A 20,950-nucleotide genomic window follows, 5' to 3' on the forward strand; every position below is an offset into this window, starting at 1 on the left:
GGTGTTTTGATACATGGCTGTATTCATTCAATCTTCAATCACAAGGATGTCTCCAGTCCCTGAACTGCTAAAACCCACCCATATCACGATCGAACCACCTCCATGTTTAACTGTAGGTACCAGGTTTTCTTCATAAGGCTTTCCTTTTTTTTTTCCTCCAAACATACTTTTGTCCATTTTTGGGGAAAAGTTGGATTTTAGTCTCATTGAACGAGAGAATTTTGTTGAAGAATGCTTCAGATTCCTGTTCATATTTATTGCCAAATGTTAGACTGTTTTTATCAATTTTCTTTAAAAGTGGTTTGTAGCGAGGTCTACAAGCATACAACTCTTGTGTGTTCAGGTGCCTTTGTACAGCTCTTTCATGCACTATTCTGCCTGATGCTTCCAAGTTTTTCTTGACGTCCTTGGCTGTTAATCCTGGATTTTTTTTTTTCTCTTTGAACTGTGGTTCTTGATTATTGCTCTGATTGTGGATTTTGGTATTCCTTTTTTCTTTGGTACTGTTCTGTAGCCATATCCTTTGTTGTAGTTTGCTGCCTCTGCTTTTCTCAAACATGAATCCAACTTTCTCATGACCATCATCTGCTGTATTGCCAAAACTTTCTTCTTGAATAGGTGTTGGAAATAATGACCTCTTTTTCTGGCTATTGACTTTATAATGCAGCTTAATTACTGTGTAACAGTTTTCAATCAATTTATATATTTTCAAATTGGTTCTAGTAAGTTTATATACAGACATTTAATGTAAAGGTGCTAATACTTTTGCATGAACAAATATTTGAAAGTGCTTTTAAAAACTACCAGATATTGTGTATTTTGGTCTTTGTCATATTAATTGGTGGCTAATGTTGACTAAATGTATTTAACATGTTTTCTTGAATTGTAGGGTGCCAGTTGCTTTTGTCTGCGTCTGTACATGGCTGCCTGGTCCTTAATGCAGGCCTCTTAATGATGTTGCTACCTGTGTTGTTTAATCTGTCCTAATGTAGTTATTATAGACAATAAAAGGGACAACAATGTTTTATTTGGAGTAAGCTTTACTTCCAAATCTTGGTACATTGAAAACTGGCAATATGAACATAAAACAATGCAAAAAACAAAGAAATACATTCTAAAATACCAGTTATTGTCACAAACAACCCTGTACAGCCTTAAAGATTAAAAAAAAAAAAAGCTTTATACAGTACATAGCATCTTTACTCTGTGCCAAGAAAAGAAAGTCAGAAAAAACATTTATGGCGCTTTATTGAATAATAAAATACAGCAAACTTAAAGCTAAACATGAATCAAAGAGACAGTGCTGAGAAATAACTGCATTACTAATGCAGATCGACAAGTCATTCTTAAGAAAATGATGTAAGTGCTAACTAGAGTTTGCAATATCATGCAACTTCTGAAGTGCTAAATGTAGTCACGAAAAAAAAACTAAACCACTAGCTGCTTACACTTAGGCAAACAATAGCTGAATCGAGTGCTTAGAAAGGGTTAGACCAATTCGTTACATTTTTTTTCTCCCCACTGAACGCAATGTGGAAGTGCAGCCTTTACAGATTATTCCGTACAATCGAAGGCAGACACAAAGTGTCAGTCGATGGAGAAGTTTTTGAGAACAGACATTGAAAAATCAGTTTGACTTATTCTCAATGACATTTCTGTTTTACTACCAGCAAGTGGCGCTAGAGTATAAACGATAATACAAAATCACTGGGAGTTTTAAACTCGTCGAAAGCATGAATGTAGCACCAGGGCTGCATGCTGTAGATATACAAAGCAAAAACTGAAGCAGGAGAAGTATGTGAATTGATCCACAGATTCTGACCTAAACGTACTCGCTTATGTTCAGGCAGCCCTTTATTTATTTGGTCTAAAACCTGCCTTTAAGTATCTTTCATTTGTAAAAAAAAAAAAAAAAAAAAGGCAAAAAAAAACAACAAACTCAGCAAAATGCTAGTGAATGCAAAATCCCTTTATAAAGAGTATGCAATTTTTTTCTCTTCCAAAAACACAAACTTAGGAAACTTGATACTTAAAACATAAGCATGTATTTAAAATAACAAGCAAATATTTTTCTACTCTTGTTTAATTTTATTAGATTTTCACCGTCTTTAATATCATTACTGTTTTAGTTTTATTGACAAATACAAAATAGTGCAAAACTAAAGCACTGTGCAAAACTGTCATTTTTAATTTTTATTTAGCCTGAGCACCTGCTCTCAGGATTCCTCTAATATCCATGTATATTATATCCAAACAATACTTTATGTTTTTCCCAATTCCTTAGAGGGTTAAATACAGAGGAGCCACTGCAGTACTCAAAATATACACAGATGTACCTGGAATATGATAAACACACACACACACACACACGTTCGAATGTGCTACTCTCATTCCCTTACAGGTAAGACAACATAGGTAGCAAACAGGGAATAAGAAGTAAGGTATATTTTAGGTGTTACTTCATAACAATAAGGCAGTTCAATTTTAGTTACACCAAACACATCAAGCTTTACCATTCAGGATTCAGTAATAGCTAAGCCTCCCAAAAGCAGACAGTGTATTTATGACTTTCTTTTTTTTTATCTCACTGCTGGGTTAATGGCCAAGATGATGTGTAAGGAATATATTTTAAACAGCATGCATTGCTCAAAGTGTTTCTCTATGAATTATTTTCTAATCCTTAATGATATTTAGTGTTTTGTTGAAAAAAATAAATAAATTGGGGACAATTTTTAATTGACCCTTCTAAAACATTAGGAGTTCCCAGGTGCCCCTGCAGTATAATCCAAACTTCGGGCCTGAACCAAGAAACGTCCAAATCGGGAACCATTTTGAGCATCCATAAACATAGCACCATGTGAAGAGCAGTGTGGATACTGAACACTGACAGGAATGTATGGAAATTAATTAATTAATTCATTCATTCACATTCATTAATAATGATAATAATAATTTATATATATACACACGCACACACATACGTACATATATACTGTATACATATTTTTATATAGCTTAATATAAAAGTTTAGTTTTATAACTGTTAGGAACTACTTTTGGGTTTTGAGTCTTATTCATAATATTGGCAGATAAAAAAAAAAAAAAAAATCAAAACATCCAAGAAGTAACACGGTGAAGAGAGCATCAGAAACTGTTGACAACTTGTCTAATTTCTACCCCCATCCTCATTCTCTTCCCCTCCTGGTGATTTTTGGATAGTGCAGTGGATTCCTATTTATGAAAAGTTAACTAAAATGATTATAACCAAAGAAAAAAAGCAGCCTTGATATAAATGCAATAAGCGCACATACAGCCTTATTTTTTCTAGCTCAACTACCATTATATTCAGTAAGTCGTGTTAACTTGAAAAGCTCCTATTGCAGCGGTACTGTCAAGTGAGTGGGGGTGGGTATGAGGGAGGCAAGCTTAGATCGTCTTTGCCCTCTCAGTGAGCCCCAGGTAGGCAAGGAAGGAGTGTTTGGGTGAGTCTGGAGAGGGGAAGGGACAGGAGGACTCGGGTCGCAGTCTGGAGCAGGAAGGAGAATGGTGGAATGTGTTGCTCCCCCTGGTGCTGCCACAGCGGTCACTGAACTGGCTAAGTGGGAAGAGGGTGGTGAGAGGAATAAGATGGGCCAGGTCACAGTTCCTGTACTTCTCGTAATGGGAGGAAAAAGAGGTCCCGTTTGCTGAAAGGTAACGCAGAACTGGCTCTGCCGCCTGCTGCTGCTTGCCCGTCACAGACAGAGCCACGGACTGCAGCGCATGAGAGGCGGACATGGTCAAGAGAGGGCTGCTGCTACCGCTGCTATTGCTGCTGCTGGTGGACAAGAAGGCTTCTTTGCCCTTCCTTGGATGATGGTGGTGGTGGTGGTGTTGGTCGTCGTCCAGGCACTCCCCGTTCTGGTGCTTCTTGACGTGGCGGCTGAACACAAAGGGGTGCGTGGTGGTGAAGGCGCACTCTGCGCAGCTGAAGGTCTGGCGGGGGGCGTGCTTCAGCTTCTTGTGCAGGTTGAGGTTGTCCTTGCGCTTGCAGCTGTAGCTGCACTGGTCGCAGTGGAAGGGCCGCTCCCCGGTGTGCACGCGCACGTGCTCGATCAGTTTGTTGGCCGTCTTGGACAGGTAGCCGCACTGGTCGCACTTGTAGTGGTTGCCCAGCCTGTGCTCGCGGATGTGCATCTCCAGCTCCAGCTGGTTGGACTTGACCGCCTGGCAGATGCGGCACTTGTACTCCATCTTGTAGTGAGACTTCAGGTGGCACTCCATGGCCGAGGGCCGGTTTGTGGAGTAGATGCAGAAGGGGCACCTAACCAAACAATGAAAAGAAAGTCATTAACACGAGAAGCTGGCCCATTTCATCATTTATTTATTTATGGAATATTTCCATTATCTATGATAGACAAAATGAGGAAAGCACATTTAGTTTTATCCATATCCATATTTGTAGATAATGTTAAACTTATAAGAAACTAAGAGTGTCAAACAGACAACGTTCAGTACCATAATTTTCAGACTAATTTTAGAAGTATTACAGGGCATTATACTCAGGAAGCAAGTTATACACTGTATGAGGTACACAATATACTTGTATGGAGTTTACATGGCTATCATAAGTCACAACCTGCATGAATACTAACCTGTTTTTCTTGCAGCTGTCAGCAAAAGCTGATGTTACAATCAAGCCTTTATTTATGTTTGAGAAAAAAACACAAGTAAAACCAAAGATGTTATATTGGGGTTGTCTGACTTTATAACAAGTGTATAGTTTATGCTTAAAGGATACATGGGTAATACAGTATATATAAAACACAGTTGAAAGATTGATCCTATTAAGCACCTACTTAGTTTCTTTTAAGTTTGACCTCACATCAAGGGTTTGTCACAACCACAAAAACAGAAAAAAATATTGTAAAAAAGATAAAAATAAGGTAGGAGGTTATGACCAATGTACTTCTTTTGTTCAGTCGATCTAACAGCGGGTGTATGCAGTGAGCTGGACCCTAGTGCTAAACTACCTGTCTGTGGGTCTCTGGGTTTCTTGATGAAGCTTTGTAGGTGTCTACTATCCATGGGCCAATGCACTGCCTGGTGTTTATCTGGTCTGACTCAATCACACTGTACATGCTTTATAAGAGCTGTGTTTCAAGATATTAAAAACAAAAACGGGAGGTTTAACAACAACAACTGTGATTAATAACATCAACTAAGATTTGAGACCGAATAAATCCCCCTTGGAAACAGACAAGAAAGGTTAAGATTACCAAACCTTATTTATAAAAAAAAAAAAATTTAAAAACGGTTTAAAATAAATAATAGGTAAATTTTTATGACACTGAAATGTGTTTTTGCTCTCATAAAAAAACTTTGACCTCTATGTTTAAAGAATATATGGACTGACTACTGGGGCTCACAATGTGCTGCCATAATGAAACTACATTTCTAACCAAGCGGAGTGAAGCTACAGTACAGGACAAATCAAGAATGAACCTCTCTTGTACTTGCTTTCCTTACTTGAGCCCTCCAGTCGGAACGGTATGGCATTTCTGGTGCTCCAGCAGCTGCTCTGGAGTCTTCATGAACTTGTGGCAGACGTCACACTCAAACATCCGCGTGATCAGGTGGATCTGCAAGTGCCGTTCGTACATCATCTTCGTCTTGCAGACAAAGTTACAGAAGACGCATTCGAAACCTGGAAGGCAATGGGTTTATAGGAGCAACTGACATTTTCACATTCCTTTCCTCTAGTATCCTTTTCCATTAGAATTAATTTAGTCCACATTTTTATTTCTTACAATTGCCCCTCCCCCTGTGTAGTATTCTTATTGCTGCAATAATAAATCACATCAAAAGTACTGTCTAAATCATGAACATAGTTTATAATACAGCAACATTCTAAGCAAAAGTACTCCTGTATGTTTGTATCTTCTGTAAACTTTACAGGTACCTTTTTCAGACTTTTCCTCTGCGCCTGATCCAGAGTGGCTCCCGGAACTTGATTGGCTGCCTGTTTCCATGGGCGTGGCCAGTAAGCTCTTGAGCTCCTCGTTGCCGTGGGCGATGTCACTGCTCTCTGAGCCATTGAAGGAATCGCTAAGTGCTGACAGCGAGGAGGATGTGCTCTTTGTCTCACTGAAAGGGCTTTTTGAGTTGTGACCTGAATTCAGAAATTGTCAAATTGAGACTGTGTCCTGAATTCAGGACTCCAGAAGGCAAATTTACTGCCAACAGAACCCAACCCCCAACCAAAAACTATATTTTCACAGCATGTGGACTTGAATCACAGAACAAATACCAAGCACAGCCTAATCAACTTTGGATGTGTTTCCCAAAATGTACCCTTCAGTCAGGTGTCAGTGAAGTAGACCCCTAAACATCCCTGTTACCATGTTTTACCACATATGTTGCTCTAGAGATAAAGGCCTAATGAAAAGGGTAGATGTGTCCCTGTCATTATTTCTCTGTCACGCAGGGGCTAACCCTCTAAACGACTGAATGGTTTGTAAACATGAAGTAAAATGGAAATGTGAAAATGATCTAACTCATTGATATGTCCAGAGCTTAAAAACTATGCAGCAATGAAAAGGTTAAATTACTACTGAACATTACCTGTAAGTAAATGTTATTGAATAATGCTTGCAAGGACACCCTCTGAAAGTGAGTATCACAGAATACAACTGTGCACCAACTATAAATACCCTATGTCAAAGATTGTGGTCTGTACCATTAGTATGGTCAGAGGTAAAAGCAATTTGGCATTGAAGGGGTCTTTACTGAGCAGCAGCTATATACAGCTATACTGTATGCAACTGTGTACCAAACATTAAGACAATAATTCCAAGTGTACTGTCTCTATACAGAAGAAACTTAAGAAGTCACCTGACCTAAACATGTTAAGACACATTAGGTCAGAGGTCAAAGTCATGGCTGCCAACACCATTTTGAAAGCAAGATTAGAGAAATCACTAATAGATAATAATAATAATAACAATAATAATAATAACAATAATAATAATAATAATAATAATAATAATAATAATAATAATAACAACAACAACAACAACTCTGGCTTTATCAAGCCCCCCTTAGGTTTGATAGATCACTTCAACTTCCAGTATTTTATTCCCCAGGACTCCCATGGAAATTAGATATTCATCTATCCTTGTGTAAAAATATTTAATAGCCATGCAGGCCCCAAGTTCCTTGTTTATTTAACAGGGTGATAAACAAGGCTTTAAATACATACTAGCATAGCATTCTCAAAGGGCAGAGATCTTTTAGTTAGTCTAGACTAAGTGAAGGCATTTTTAGAATCACTGTACTACAAGTCATGGACAGCAAAAGGTTTACCGTATTTCCACATACACGATAACCTGCACTTCTTATAAAAGTTTGGGTGTAAAGTATATAATTAATGACAATAAACAAACAACTTTATTTTTATTTTTTTTTGAGATGGTAGTTTAATTTAAGTTTTAAGTTTCAAACTCCGCTCAATAACCTACAGCTCTAAACCTTGCGTCAGTGCCATGTGTGAAAGGCATTCATTCTGTGTACACCAATGTCTTAAAAAATGGGACGTCAGGCCCGCTTGCTTTGGAAAGAAAATAACATGATTCTCATGAGTATTACTCATTTATAGTCTGCATTAGTGCTCATTATCTATATTAATTCAGCATTTTTTTTTTTTTTAAATTTAGACCACATGCAGACCTGCAGAACACTTACAGGTATTTGAATCCTTGTGTATATGCCTTCAAAATACTATACACTATACAAAACAATGAACATCTTTCTACTAAATAGATTTTCTGTTTGAAGAGATATCAAAAAGGTGAGAAAAAAGGAAAAAAAAACAACAAGAAAATAGAAATACATCTATGAAACAACTGCAGTCATAAGAACAGAACAAGAAAAGAGACGTGAAAGAACAAGTCAACACACTCTACCTGCATGGCCTGCATTTACATGCACCTTCATCTCCCCTTCTTCGTTACAGATGAAGTCACAAGTGCCGCAGCAGATTGAGAACATCCACTGCTCCTTATCAACATGAAGGGACATGTGGCTGACAAACTGGGCATTCAGCTCTGTCTCAAACCCACACACGTGGCAGCTGCAGGGAGCAGAGAAGAGACAGCAGACAAAACAAAATATAAACAAAAGTAATGCACTTTTCATTTGAAACCAACAGAAATACTAGGTAAGAAACAACTACCACGACAATACAATGCACAGGTGTAGAGGGGCTACAGTGAAAAAACGGGCATCAGGGAGGGAAATATGACTCCCATTGCATAGCAGTTTGACCCATTCCTGGTTTTACTATGAGTTTAATAAGACACACCTGAGCTTGTTACCTATACACTGCTCAAGCTCATAGTAAGACCTGGAATGGATGAAAAAGCTATGCAATAGGAGTCTTATTTCCATCCCTGGATAATAGTAACTTTTATTTGTTCATATTTGTATTATGTATACTAGAAAACATATATACTATCACCCCCAACCTATTATTGGGATAGCATTGGGACAGCATTACCAGTAAAAATAGGGGGAGTTCTTGCGTTCGCTGATCTCGGTGGTCACTGCGCTCACAATTTCCTCAGCGTCGGTGCTCACCAGCTTCACGGAGTGGATCGTCAGGTGCTGGTTGAGGTTGGCACGGCACTTGGCAGCATAGGGGCACAAGTGACACTTGTACTTTCTCTCTTCTAGAATTAGAATTAGCAGTCAAACCCTGCTGGCTCAGTTATCAGAAATGTTTGTGTTTTCTGTTTTGCAGTATACAGCTTTGGCCAAAAGTTTTGCATCACCCAAGAGTTTTAGGTTTGAGACATCATTTAAAAAAAAAAAAATGTAAATGATTACATGACGTTAAATAAATTATATTCAAAGAAACTACAAAATAATATCGCAAAAGTCTACTGGAAGCCATAATAGTAGTACTTGATATTTACATTGCATATCCTTCCTTAATCCTCTCAGGCATGGACTCAAAGAGGCGCTGAAGGGTCGAGTATCCTTTCGATTCCTCCATGCAGCCTTTACAATTGATTCCATTTTGTTTTGGTTGCATGGTTGAATTTTCCTGATTTCCTGTCCTATCAGACCCCAAACATTCTCAATAAGATTAAGATCCAGTGAATTTCCAGGCCATAATTGAAACAATGTGATACTGTTGTCTTCTAACCATTGCTTCACTTGTTTGACTTGATGGCAAGGGGCTCCGTCATCTTGGAAGTAGAAATCACCGTTGGGAAAATGGTTCTGAGCCATAGGGAAGAGGTGGTCTTGAAGCGTTGCTGTTGGGGTTCTACTACTACATAGGATTGTTGGTCTGGGTCAGGTGGGCTAGGAATCATTCTTTCTAACCAGTCCTTGTTCATAGCTGTCCCCGTGGGTAACACGTGTAGGGATCCTGTGCTTTTGGCAGAAAAGCATCCCCAGATATGGACAGTTTCCGGATGCTTTGTTGTTGGGGTGGTATACTATGGCTTGTATCTTTCTCCTTTGCACCTTTGAACTCTTAATCCTCCTCTGTTTCCAAAACAGCTGAAGGAGGACTCGTCAGAGAAAATTACTTTGGCCCAGTCTTTGTAAGTGCGACAAAAGTGCAGACGATTTCTGATATTTTGCTTGCTCAGAAGGGGCTTCTTAGCAGGCCTCCCTGAAACCAAAACATTCTCCAAGAGACGCCTTCTCACGGTACGTGCAGACACTCCAGTGTCTTTCCACTGCCACAGTAAGCGGACACGACTGGCTGTCTCTCAAACTTGGATGGCATGGGTGGCGATCCTGGCGAGCAGTGCTGACTTTTGGGCGTCCGGACCGGAGGGCAGCTTTACCGCTTTCAGTCTTCTTATTTTTCTGGATGATCCCAGATACTGTGCTTCGGCTGGCATAACCTCTGTTAGCTATCTGACATCTGCTAAAACCTTCCTTATTAAGTACAATGATGGCTGAGCGTGTTTCTGAGGAGGTATGACCATGGCTTGCTCTGAAGTTACAAAATCTATGTAAAAATCATGCTTATACAGCTTAAATCTACTTGCTACCACTTCTAATTGTCACCTTTTGATTACTTCTAATTGAGAAATCGTGCGTTTTCATGTTAGATTGTCACATTTTTCAATTTTTGTCAGTTTTTTGTTAAGTATATGGAAAACTACAAAGCAGTATGTAATTGTATATGTTAACGTAACAATATTCAGCAGGTTTAATTCGACTTTATGAATCAGAATTAGACTGAAGGGTGATGCAAAACTGTACTGCCATAGCTGTACAGTATAGTTGCAGAATAAATAAATGCTCATATTAAAAGAGTAATTTGTTTCATGTATAATTTTATTTATTTTTTCATATGTTTATAATCTCCAATATTGAATTTTTATAAATCTGAATCATGCTTGCAGAATCCAAGTTGCCGGTACCTTTTGAGAACAATATGAATCCATAGAACTTATATATCATTCATATGTGGTTAATAAGAAATCGAAAGGCAACTCGGATCCAACATGCACAGATAATACCAGGGGGATTCTGATAGAGAAAAAAAGGAATGGATTAAATTCAGTGTTGGAGTAACAGAACTAAGAATCACTCAGAACAACTGTAAACATTAAAAAAAAAAAAAAATGATAAAATTAAGGCAAAGGTAAAAGAATACATAAAATATAGAATGACATTTGAAGCTACCTACCCTCCAAATCATATCACTTGAATCCCCACTTAGACAAACCCTGTGAACTACTGAGGTAGCTCCTGTGATGGTATTTATTCCAATGCCGCACTTACCGGTATGCAGGGAGAGATGTCGAGAAAGTGTCTGCTGTCTCCCGAACACCTTCCCACAGATACTGCAGGGGAACAGCTGCTCGCTCATATTCCACTGAGGTATTCCGTTCCCTGACTCCTGGCCCGGTTTCTCAGAGTCTGAAACACAAAACCCCACCATACAGTGCTGTTATGGCACCTGAAGATAAAGAAATACATTCTTGAACAGCTTTCCATTGTTCTCAAAGTGCTTCTACTTCTTTTCTGTGGGTCAATGTCTGACCTGTTAAAATTTAGATTGCTAAATTAAAAAAAAAAAAAAAAAATCCTCCAACTGCTTCTTGTTATGTTACTTTTAGAATAACTAGTGTAGTGTGGTATAGTGCTTTGGCTCTATTTAAAATTCAGAGCTGAGAAGTTCTTAGTCTGGCAGTACAGTCCAGTCTTCTAACAGAAGACTACCTCTACAAGCTTTCCCACAATCCAGAGAAGCTTTTGGAGAACATAACATACTGACTAGCAGCGTTCCCTCTAAGGCTAAAACGCGCGCATTTTTTGCAATAACTGGCAACAACCTTTGCACTCAGTTTACTAACTTTCGCTAGTTATTATCATAAATATCAACCTCAATCGAGACTCCAACATCGAGGTAAATTCATCATTTTGAGCGCATTCTTGTAAAGCATTAACATAAGCATATTTGCGTCAGTCTTGCAGCTGATTCTCTGATTTCCCTCTGTAAAAATGCACGCCACATTGGTGCAGAGCTTGCTCGGGCACCAGCGAATCTACTAGTACAGGGTGGAGGAAGCAGGCGTCAGGCGATTCTGCATCTACGAAGAGAGCTGCTCATGAAGTTTGCAGTTTTGAACTCGTCGTATAATTGAATACTTATCAGTGAAGCACAATCTTTCTGCATTATTTAGAAGTATAAATACTCCGGTAAACAAATTAAAACCACTACACTCATACTTTGACACTTTTTGTTTTTATTTCCCTTTTCAAAAACAACCATTTCAGAAATATCATTATCTCAAGCATTTTGAAACTGGTAAAACTGTAATCAAAACATTAATTTAGAGTCGAAAATACACATTAAGTGTATAGTATAGTAATTGAAGAAGACATACCATGTGCATTTTATTTTTTTTGGTGACTTCACTCACATGTCTCTACTGAAACTCAACATGGCGGCTGCACCAACGAAGAAAACAAAAATGCAATGTTTCAAAAGACAGTAGAGTTAAAAAAAAATAAAAATAATAATCTGATTATGTATATGAGGATGGTAGGATAATATTCTTCAAGTTTTGCTGTCATTCCATTGATCATGTATGAGTCAATACCATTAAAAGATCATATTGTCAGTCGCAGACCTGTCAACTCTCCTGTATTTTGCTCAAAAACTCTACTGTTAAAATCCCTGATGTCAGCAAACCTTTAATGTCTGCAAAAGTCATGTGTGGTTACCCGTTACCAGTGTGTGGTTACCCGTGTGTAATAGCAGGGTTTAGGACCCAGGGGAGCCCTGTGGCAGGCATGCATTCAGTGCGCAAAGCAACTTCACATACTTTGCCACGCACCTGCATTCTCTCGCCCCCCCCCCCCCCCCCGTTTTTGTATTTTCAAAGGTTGACAGGTATGCAGTCGTAAACACATAGAAAAAACAAGTAAGCAAATAAAACGTCAACAATGTCAAAGCACTGCATTCTTCTATGCTGAGAAACTTAGCTCTAAGGTACTGTATTGCGCCCAAGGTGGGGCTTTCTCGAAGTAAGCCAAATGAATTGTGGGTTTAATTATTTTTGTTTATTTCTCTCCATGTTACCTGTCTTTAATAAAGCTATAATTAGCAATATTAAACCATGGACAGTTCTTAATTTATAATTTTCTGACGAAGAAACAAACTTAAAACAATTTTTCTTGCTATACATTCCTTAAAGGAAATTGATCACTTTACTGTGTGAATAATGTAGTCACTACACTACACACCGTTTGTTTCATAAAGACATAAGTCAAACAACAAGGCAGAATTAGCAACAAAACAATTGGGAGGATTAATTATGTGTTTACATTAAAAGGTGCGCTATTTAAAATTAAAAATCGGGTGATACACAGCAGTGAACCTTTTTAGAGCAACGAGTCAGTCAACACGCTTTTTTTTTTTTAATCAGTGTTTCATATTTTATCCTGGTTAGTGTAATGACAGTAAAACACTAAGTATAGATACAATTACTCTCACATGACATTGCTGGACTGTTATTAAATTGTTTAATATTTTTTAATTGTTATTGTAATGCCAGCAATAGGATAAACCAGTCTTTTCAAAACTACTTCATTTGTACACTGATCTACATTGTTAGTGGAAGACTGTAAATATGATTTTCACAACTGTGCTGGACATTTGTTTTCCGAACTTGTAATATAATTCTTAGGTTTTCTTGCTTATTTTAATGCCAGCAATGAGCCAAGTGTCTATAAACATTATGACAGGTTTGAAGTGTCTTCAGGTGCTTTACTTACTATTACAGCAACAAGAGTCTTATAAAAAAAAAACTCCTGGCTTTAATAAAAATAAAGGATTGTGGTAATATTAACTATCAACATTATATTTATGTTCAAATGCCATGTTTAATTATTAATACGTTGATAGAAAGTGGGGAAAAAAACAGAATTGGCCATTTTTGAAAAAAGGAATTTGCTATTATGGTTACAATTGAAAGCAGTGCAGGCGCCAGTGTTTCATACAGTAATATAAAGCAATTCTATGCAGGCCACCAGTTAAGCATGCAGTCTATATCTATGACAACAACTGACAGGGCTGCAGTTATGATAGGATCTCAGACAGGCTTCATAAAAGGTAAATATACGCTTCATAAAGAATCTCTCTATGATTCCGAATCAGAGGCAGGACCACAATAAATATCTTGTTTAAAATTAAAGCAAATAGCAAAATTGAGATACTTGTGTTGGAATATTATTTCAAAATTGTATAATGCAAAAAAAATAATACATTAAGGGTTAATGCGTGGCCAAAGGTTTCTCACTGATAACTTACCCTTTCTCAGTCAAAACAGCAAGTTTGTCAGTATCAAAAAAGCTTAGAGGGAACGCTGAATTATTATATCCTCAACCAGTGCCCTGCCAACAACGACTTCAATTATAGAGTGTCTTTAATGATCCGGCACCTCAAAGCGTTTCATGAAATAGTTGAAAAAAAACACACTTGAGAAAAAAAATTAAGACAAACATCACATAAAAAAAACATAAACACGTTAATCCCAAAACAAACATTGAGCAATGTTCTTTAACTTCATTCTCACAGGTCCATCATGCCAATAATGTTTTACCAATTACAGTTGAAACACCTGAGAGATTAAAACCCTGAGAAGGATTTTGCACCACAAATGGCTTTTGGAAAACTATTGGCACAAAATGGCTAAAGCAGTGGACCCCACAAAGCCATAGCTGGACTCTTGAAGATAAACATAGAGAGAACAAAGGTCAGAGTGAGGCGCTGACAGCGTTTATTATGAAGTCAATACTTCATAACAAATGTATTCCATGGAGAAGGGCAAGGTGTAATAGGAATGCGACTGTTGTCTTTCAGAAACACTTTTACATTAATATCCACTAAAGCACCCAGCCTGTTCAATTAGACTTGATTTATTCATATTTATAAAGCAGCTGGGGAAGCAGCACAGGATAAAGTGTATGGGCGAGGGTCAGCAGAGGTCATGACACAATGTAATCATTTTTACAGAAACTTGGGATACCAGGATGAGAAACACCAATTGCCCTTTTGTATCAACGGTTACTAATCAGAGATATGAATTGTAGTTTCATTAGCTCTTGCCTAGAACTAAGAACTAAGGAATGACTGCCATTAGTTAATGAAAATCGAGAGCATTCCAGTGCGTTTTTTTTGTTTTTTGTTTTTTTTAAAACTGTACCACCGTTCGGAATCTTTTTGGAATGAGTCAACCATTCGGAATGCGATAATGAGGTGTTTGCTACCATGAAGGTTCTTTCTCTGGAATTAGATACAGGAGCAGATGTAACTGAGACCCACTTAAAGAGGAAGTAGCGGGGTTCCGAAAAATATAGCATTATACATCCCCACGTGTTGCTGCAACTGTTTAAATAATGTACCTGGAATTTTTATTTTTGTTGTCAATATCCTGACAACGTTTTACAATTATAAATGTAAAGTGTATCTCAAAAGTATTTTCAAGATGTGCAGTCGGGCTTGAGATCAAAGGTGTGTCCTCTCTCTGATCACTGCCGGGAGGTGTCATTTTCCTACACGACAGTGGTTTCAACTGAGACTGCTGTGATTGGAACAAACTTACAGGCTGCGAGGCTGCAGTGATTGGGCGCAGAGTTTTGAAGCATGGAGGGAGAGGAAGGCAAAAGAGTAGACAGCATCTACAAGACAGGGAGAATATATAATACAAATACAGTTAATTTTGACCATCCGATTTATTTACTTATTTAAATTTTAAAAGTACAAAAGTTCTTCAGATCGGCTTTGGGTAAAATGAACTGACTGGTATGTACGTAATATGTGCGTCCTAAAATAGTGTCTTGAGAAAGAATATTGTATAATATCGAAAACTACAATAAAATACGTCTTAGATCTATAATAAAATAAAATAACAAAATGTCACCATGACAATCCAACGTATTAGAAGTAAAAATGAACTGTATTTGTATTATATATTCTCCCTGTCTTGTTGTCTACTCTCTTGCCACCTTCTGTCTCACTCCATGCTTCAAAACTCCACACCCAATCACTGCAGGCTCACAGCCTGTCAGTTTGTTCTAATCACAGCAGCCTCTCAGCTGAAATCACACTCTCGTGACTCCCCCAGCATCATTGGGGCATGTCTCTTCATGAATACGGGTAGGAAAATGACGCCTCCCAGCAGAGATCAGAGAGAGGACAGACCTCTGATCTCAAACCCGAGTGCACTAAGCAGACAGCTTGAAAATACCTTTGAGATAGACTTTACATTTATAAAATTGTAAAAAGTTGTCATGATGTTAACAACGAAAAGAAAAATTACAGGTACGTTATTTAAATAGTTGTAGAAACACGTGGGGATGTATAACGCTATATTTTTTAGGGAGGTTGTAGCAAGTGATTTTATACCTTGGAGTGATGCCCTCCCAGAGGAGCCTGATTCGCTGGGTAACAGGTCCTTGGAGCTGGAGTTAAAGGGTGATTGTCTGAAGACGTCTTCAAGGTAAGGGCTGATAAAAAAAATGTAAAAAGAAAGAGGCAGAATATAATTGAGTTCCTAAAATAACCTACACTGGTGTTATCATTCAAGAGTAACTTGAAAGCATTTGAATTATTTACAACACTTTCTATTAAAACATGTGGAATATAAGAGTGAAACTCAGAAATATTCAGTCTTGATTAGTCCAAATGCAAAGGATATTTAAAGGTTGTATTTCTAGATTATGGCAGCAGGTGGTATTGAAACTAATTGATGTTTTGAGGTCTATTACATCCTTGTGAAGCTAAATGACACACCTCAATTAATACTCCTGCAAAATTATATAAATATATTATATATATATATTATATATATATATATATAGTGCTACCCCTTCATAAGGCAGCTTTTTATACTGCGCAACAGGTTATAAGGCGGTACGGTCATGGCTCCCATTTGCCCCATAATGCCATTGCACTAACACTAGTAGTCTCGTTATAAGGCAGAACACAAATAGCAGAGTCTCTTAACTATGGCTCCCGACTACAGCGTTATAAAGGGGCAACACTGTTTTCTAATCCCTAAGTAAATCAGTTGTTGTCAAACCTAGTCCTACAGTAGCTTCCAGGTTTTTTTTTTTAAAATTTCAACTCTAAGTAGTTGCAAACAACCTAGAAGACTGTAGCCTCAGTATTTGCTCAATACATATCAGATTATAAACCTTGACTGTTTTATGTCTTAAACTTTTCGTGCAGAATCAATGGGCTCCCTCTTGTGGTTTACCTGTTCATACTGTTCAGGATACTGTTAGCTTTGTGGTTGCGAGTTTTGCTCACTTTTTCTGAAAACGAAAAAGAAAAACTGTATTACTAAAACAAAGAAAAAAACTTTCCTGCAAGGATCACTACAGTGTGCCTTAAGTCCCTTTCAATATATACAGATACCATATTTAAAAAAGGAGAGGGTTCATTATTATCAGCAAAATATGCCTGTGTTGCTTTCCTTTTAATAAAAGATGATTTATATAGAATTAATATCTACAGTCGATGTTTTTCTCTTGAGAAGACAGACATTCAGTGTTAGCGACATACTGGGTCAACAATACTTATTAACTCGTATGAAGAGACCCACATAGACAAACCAGTGCCAGACTTGCTTCTAAAATTCACAGATAACAGCATTTTCTGGCCAACAATAGGCAAAGAGTTAAGAGTTTTTGCATCCACCGAGGCAACTGCACATGTGGAAAACCTGCACACACACACACACACACACACAAAAAAAACACCCGCACTATAATTAAAACTGATAGCTAAATGTCGACTAAAATACTTATTAAATTGAATGAAATATAAGCCTTTCATTTGACAGCTTCCCTAGATAGGTTTCCAAATAGCTGTGAAATGGTACAAAAAAGATGGAAGTACAAAGTCACTACAACCTCAATTCAAGAAGCAAATTGGCCCTATCTAACTAACGGTGTGTGTGTGCCCTTGTAGCCACCCAAGGAGTTTTAATGGCAGTCAAACTGGATGCATACCAGGATTCCCAGTAAAGTTATCAGGTTTCTTTCCACTGTAGTCAAGGAGTCTTGTACCTGACAATTGGAACAGGAGCTCGGATGCCATCTTGACAGATATATCCTGGCTGAAGAGAGGTTTCTGGTGGCGCCCCAAGGCCTCAGGTAAGTTTGGTAGTGGCTCGTTTTTTTCCTGCCTTGGTAAAGTGCTGAAGCCGAGCGTGTGAGTAGAGGAGGTAAGGTCCTCGGGGGAGTCCACTTCCATTGGTTCTGCTTTCACTGTGACCTTTTGTATATTCGCTTCTTTGTTGTTTTCTGCTGAAATCAAGCAGAGTAGAAAGATGTGTTATTTCCCAGGTCTCTGTCATACACCTTAGCTAATGTTCTGGCCAAGGACAGGACTTTAAGGTTACCCCAAGACTGATACGATACAGAATAGCCTTTTTGGTTGAGTAGCAAAGAAATCAACAGAAGAGAATGAGATGGAGAAATGAGGCAGACCATGCTGCTTATTCACTGTCATGAATGTAAATAAGAGGGGGGCTCCCGAGTGGCGCTTCGGAGGACAGCGTGTGCTTGTCTTCGTCCCTCCCGAGTCAGCGCAGGGGTGGTATCGGTGAGCTGAGCCCCCAAAAAAAATAATTGTAATAAAAATAATTGGTGACCACACCAAAAAAAAAAAAAAAAAAAGGAATGTAAATAAGACTTGTAGTACTGCAGGTTGTACTGTGAACTAGTCTCATCTTTAATGTTATAAGCTCAGGTGCAATTGGTCAGGCACATAGTAGATCAGGAAAGCCTCTCTAGATGCAATGGCAGCCTATAATATACAATGTACTACAGTGATGCATGGTGAGGGTCTGTGCAGGTTTGGCAATTTTGCAGACACTGACAGGACCCCTGTAGGTTCTACAGAAGATACAGATTTATCATTTTGTAGCCTTGCTCCATTTGAGATGCTCATAGACAGAAAATTCTGCCAATATGAATAGGAAAGGAGCAGCTGGAACACTGACTGTAAAGCACATTGAAAAACTAGAAAGGATGACAATCAGGGTCCTGTTTACATATGTATGTTTTGCACATATGAATGCACATGACTATATACTACATATGTATGTAGGAAATTATTGGCTGGAGTCATCCCATGAATTGATGGTGAGAGGCTTGCATCCCATAGAAATCCAATCAGCTAACCCAGGGGTTCTCAAACTTTTTTTGTTGACGGACCCTTTTTCACATGTAACATTAATCACGGACCCCCTACTGAGAAACTGACTGACAAAAGTATATAAAATGTACTTATAAACACACACTGTTAATAATGCTTAAAGAAAAAAAGTACACAGCACTTACAGATCCTGTAGATGTCAGTGAGATGGGTGGGCCTGCTTCTTACTGCAGTCTGTCTATCCTTGGTGTGATGGTTGACAAGCAAACTCGCAAATCATTCTCCACTTCTAGTCAGGACCTGAGCTTTGTCTTCATAGCTGCCAAAGCAGAGAACGATGCTTCACATATATATGTTGTTGGCAAAGGTAGCAGCACTTTCATGGCTTCTTTTACTAAGACTGGGTACTCCACTGCAACAGTTGGCCAAAACTGGTAAGGGGCTTGTTCCTGAAACTTAATTTTCAGCGTGCGGTCACAGGAGAGTTCGACCAGCTCTTGTTCTGCTTTTCCACTCAAGCGACAGGATGACTTAGCAAAAGATGAAAATGGATCTCGAACCCAATCGTATTCCTCCATGTTTAAATTTTTAAAGTAAACTCCAAAGTACTCTGCCAAAGTTGAAAGGTGAGCAACGATAGTGTCTCTCACAGTCAACTGTCATGCTGTTCGTATCCAGGAATTCTGTCATTTGTGGAAACATATCGTAGATTCCATTACTCATTCTTGTTTTCCAAATGTCTAGTTTCTTCATAAATGATGCAATCTTGTCACTCACCTCAAGTATGGTTGTATTGCCCCCTTGTGTGGACAGGTTCAGGGCATTCAACAAGTTAAACATATCTGCGAGGTATGCAAGCGCCGTGATCCATAGCGTGTCAGAAAAGTTTGTGGCAAGTATAGGATTATGCACAGAAAGAAAGCCCAGCAGTTCTTTGCGAAGTTCGAAAACTCGTTCCAACACTGCCGCGAGATAACCAACGCACCTCCGTGTGAAACAATAATTTATCATATTCAGCACCCATTTCGGAACACAACTTTGAAAACAGGCGTGAATTCAAAGGCCTGGACTTTACAAAATTCACAACTGTCACAACTGCATTTAGAACAGCACGTAATTCAGGTTCCATTTTCTTCGATGCAAGGGCCTGGCGATGCAGCATACAGTGTTTTACAATTACGTTTGGGTTTATAGCTCGTATCCTTGCTACAACACCATTCCTGTTGCCTGTCATAGCGGCCGCGCCGTCTGTACAAACAGCAACACACTTCTCCCAGTTTAGAGATTCAGCTTTCATGAAATCATCCAATAACTTGAAAATGTCTTCACCTGTTGTACGTTCTGGTAACTCCTGACAAAAAAGAAAATCTTCCACAATTTCCCCCAACCAAACATAACGAACATAAACTAACAATTGTGCTGCATTACCAACATCTGTTGTCTCATCAAGCTGAATTGCAAACTTCTCACACGTACATAGCCTTTCGGTGAGCTGGCATTTCAAATCACTTGAAAGCTCTTCAATTCTCCTACTTACTGTGTCGTTAGAAAGTGGTATGTCCTTCAGTTTCTTCGCTGCATCTTCGCTAACCATCACTTCGCACATTTCTACAGCAGCTGGAAGAATCAGTTCTTCTCCAATTGTATGGGCCTTTTTACTCATTGGAATCCGAAGCGCTGTTAAGAAGGATGCTTTCAGAGCCTTTTCTGGAACCGTTGTTATGTTTGTCATTTTAGTTTTCTGTTGATTGTATTCTTCTTTCTTTCTTTTAAAAAAGTCCCTGGATTTATCTTTGTATTCTGGGTGCCTTGTAGTAAGATGTCGTTTCAGCTTTGCAGGTTTCATTGCTTCATTTGACAGAATTTGTAAGCATACAACGCATTGCGGCCGCCCATCACTAAATTCCATAAAACCCAAATCAATGTAACTGTCATCAAACTTTCTCTTCTTTTGCTTTTTACTGGACTCGGCGTTGTCACTGCCTTCAGCACAACTAGCAGTACATGGACGTTTTAAAGACTTATCCATTTTTCTTAATGTTTGCTCACTCACTATTTATTTTCTCTCTCACTAATAATATCTTTTACTTCCACCCGCCAAATACGTCTCAGACTGACGTCACTGAGCTCTTGTCGTAAGCATTTCTGCATTTGACGCTTATTAGTAGGCTCACCATAGTTTTCATATTAACCGGCGAGATTTGAGAACATTTTAAAGTTGCCTTTAACTGCAGTATGTTTTTATCTGTAAGTATTACGCCTTTG

General features: G+C 38.4%; 2 protein-coding genes across 5 annotated transcripts in view; both read right to left on the reverse strand.

Moving 5' to 3' along the window:
• Nucleotides 1-1,903: 1,903 nt before the first annotated feature.
• Nucleotides 1,904-20,950, reverse strand: part of LOC117409580 (zinc finger protein 827) — a 50,159-nt gene continuing 31,112 nt past the window's right edge. For 2 of the 4 annotated variants that reach the window (XM_034015842.3, XM_058999389.1), the window contains exons 6-14: nucleotides 17,593-17,829; nucleotides 16,779-16,836; nucleotides 15,926-16,026; nucleotides 10,792-10,929; nucleotides 8,537-8,708; nucleotides 7,944-8,110; nucleotides 5,942-6,151; nucleotides 5,509-5,686; nucleotides 1,904-4,303 (exon numbers count right to left, since the gene is read on the reverse strand). In XM_034015842.3, the coding sequence (XP_033871733.2) occupies nucleotides 3,427-4,303; nucleotides 5,509-5,686; nucleotides 5,942-6,151; nucleotides 7,944-8,110; nucleotides 8,537-8,708; nucleotides 10,792-10,929; nucleotides 15,926-16,026; nucleotides 16,779-16,836; nucleotides 17,593-17,829 (2,138 nt within the window). In that variant the 3' untranslated portion in view covers nucleotides 1,904-3,426. Of the gene's footprint in view, nucleotides 4,304-5,508; nucleotides 5,687-5,941; nucleotides 6,152-7,943; nucleotides 8,111-8,536; nucleotides 8,709-10,791; nucleotides 10,930-15,925; nucleotides 16,027-16,778; nucleotides 16,837-17,592; nucleotides 17,833-20,950 lie in introns of all 4 variants that reach the window. The other 2 variants (XM_034015841.3, XM_058999379.1) reach the window with 1 other exon arrangement.
• On the reverse strand, nucleotides 19,243-20,782 carry LOC131701482 (zinc finger BED domain-containing protein 5-like). Its single transcript, XM_058999413.1, has one exon. The coding sequence runs from the start codon at nucleotides 20,712-20,714 to the stop codon at nucleotides 19,590-19,592; it is 1,125 nt and encodes a 374-aa protein (XP_058855396.1). The 5' UTR covers nucleotides 20,715-20,782; the 3' UTR covers nucleotides 19,243-19,589.

This window comes from Acipenser ruthenus, chromosome 2 (genome assembly GCF_902713425.1).
Source record: "Acipenser ruthenus chromosome 2, fAciRut3.2 maternal haplotype, whole genome shotgun sequence".
NCBI classification, from domain to species: domain Eukaryota; kingdom Metazoa; phylum Chordata; class Actinopteri; order Acipenseriformes; family Acipenseridae; genus Acipenser; species Acipenser ruthenus.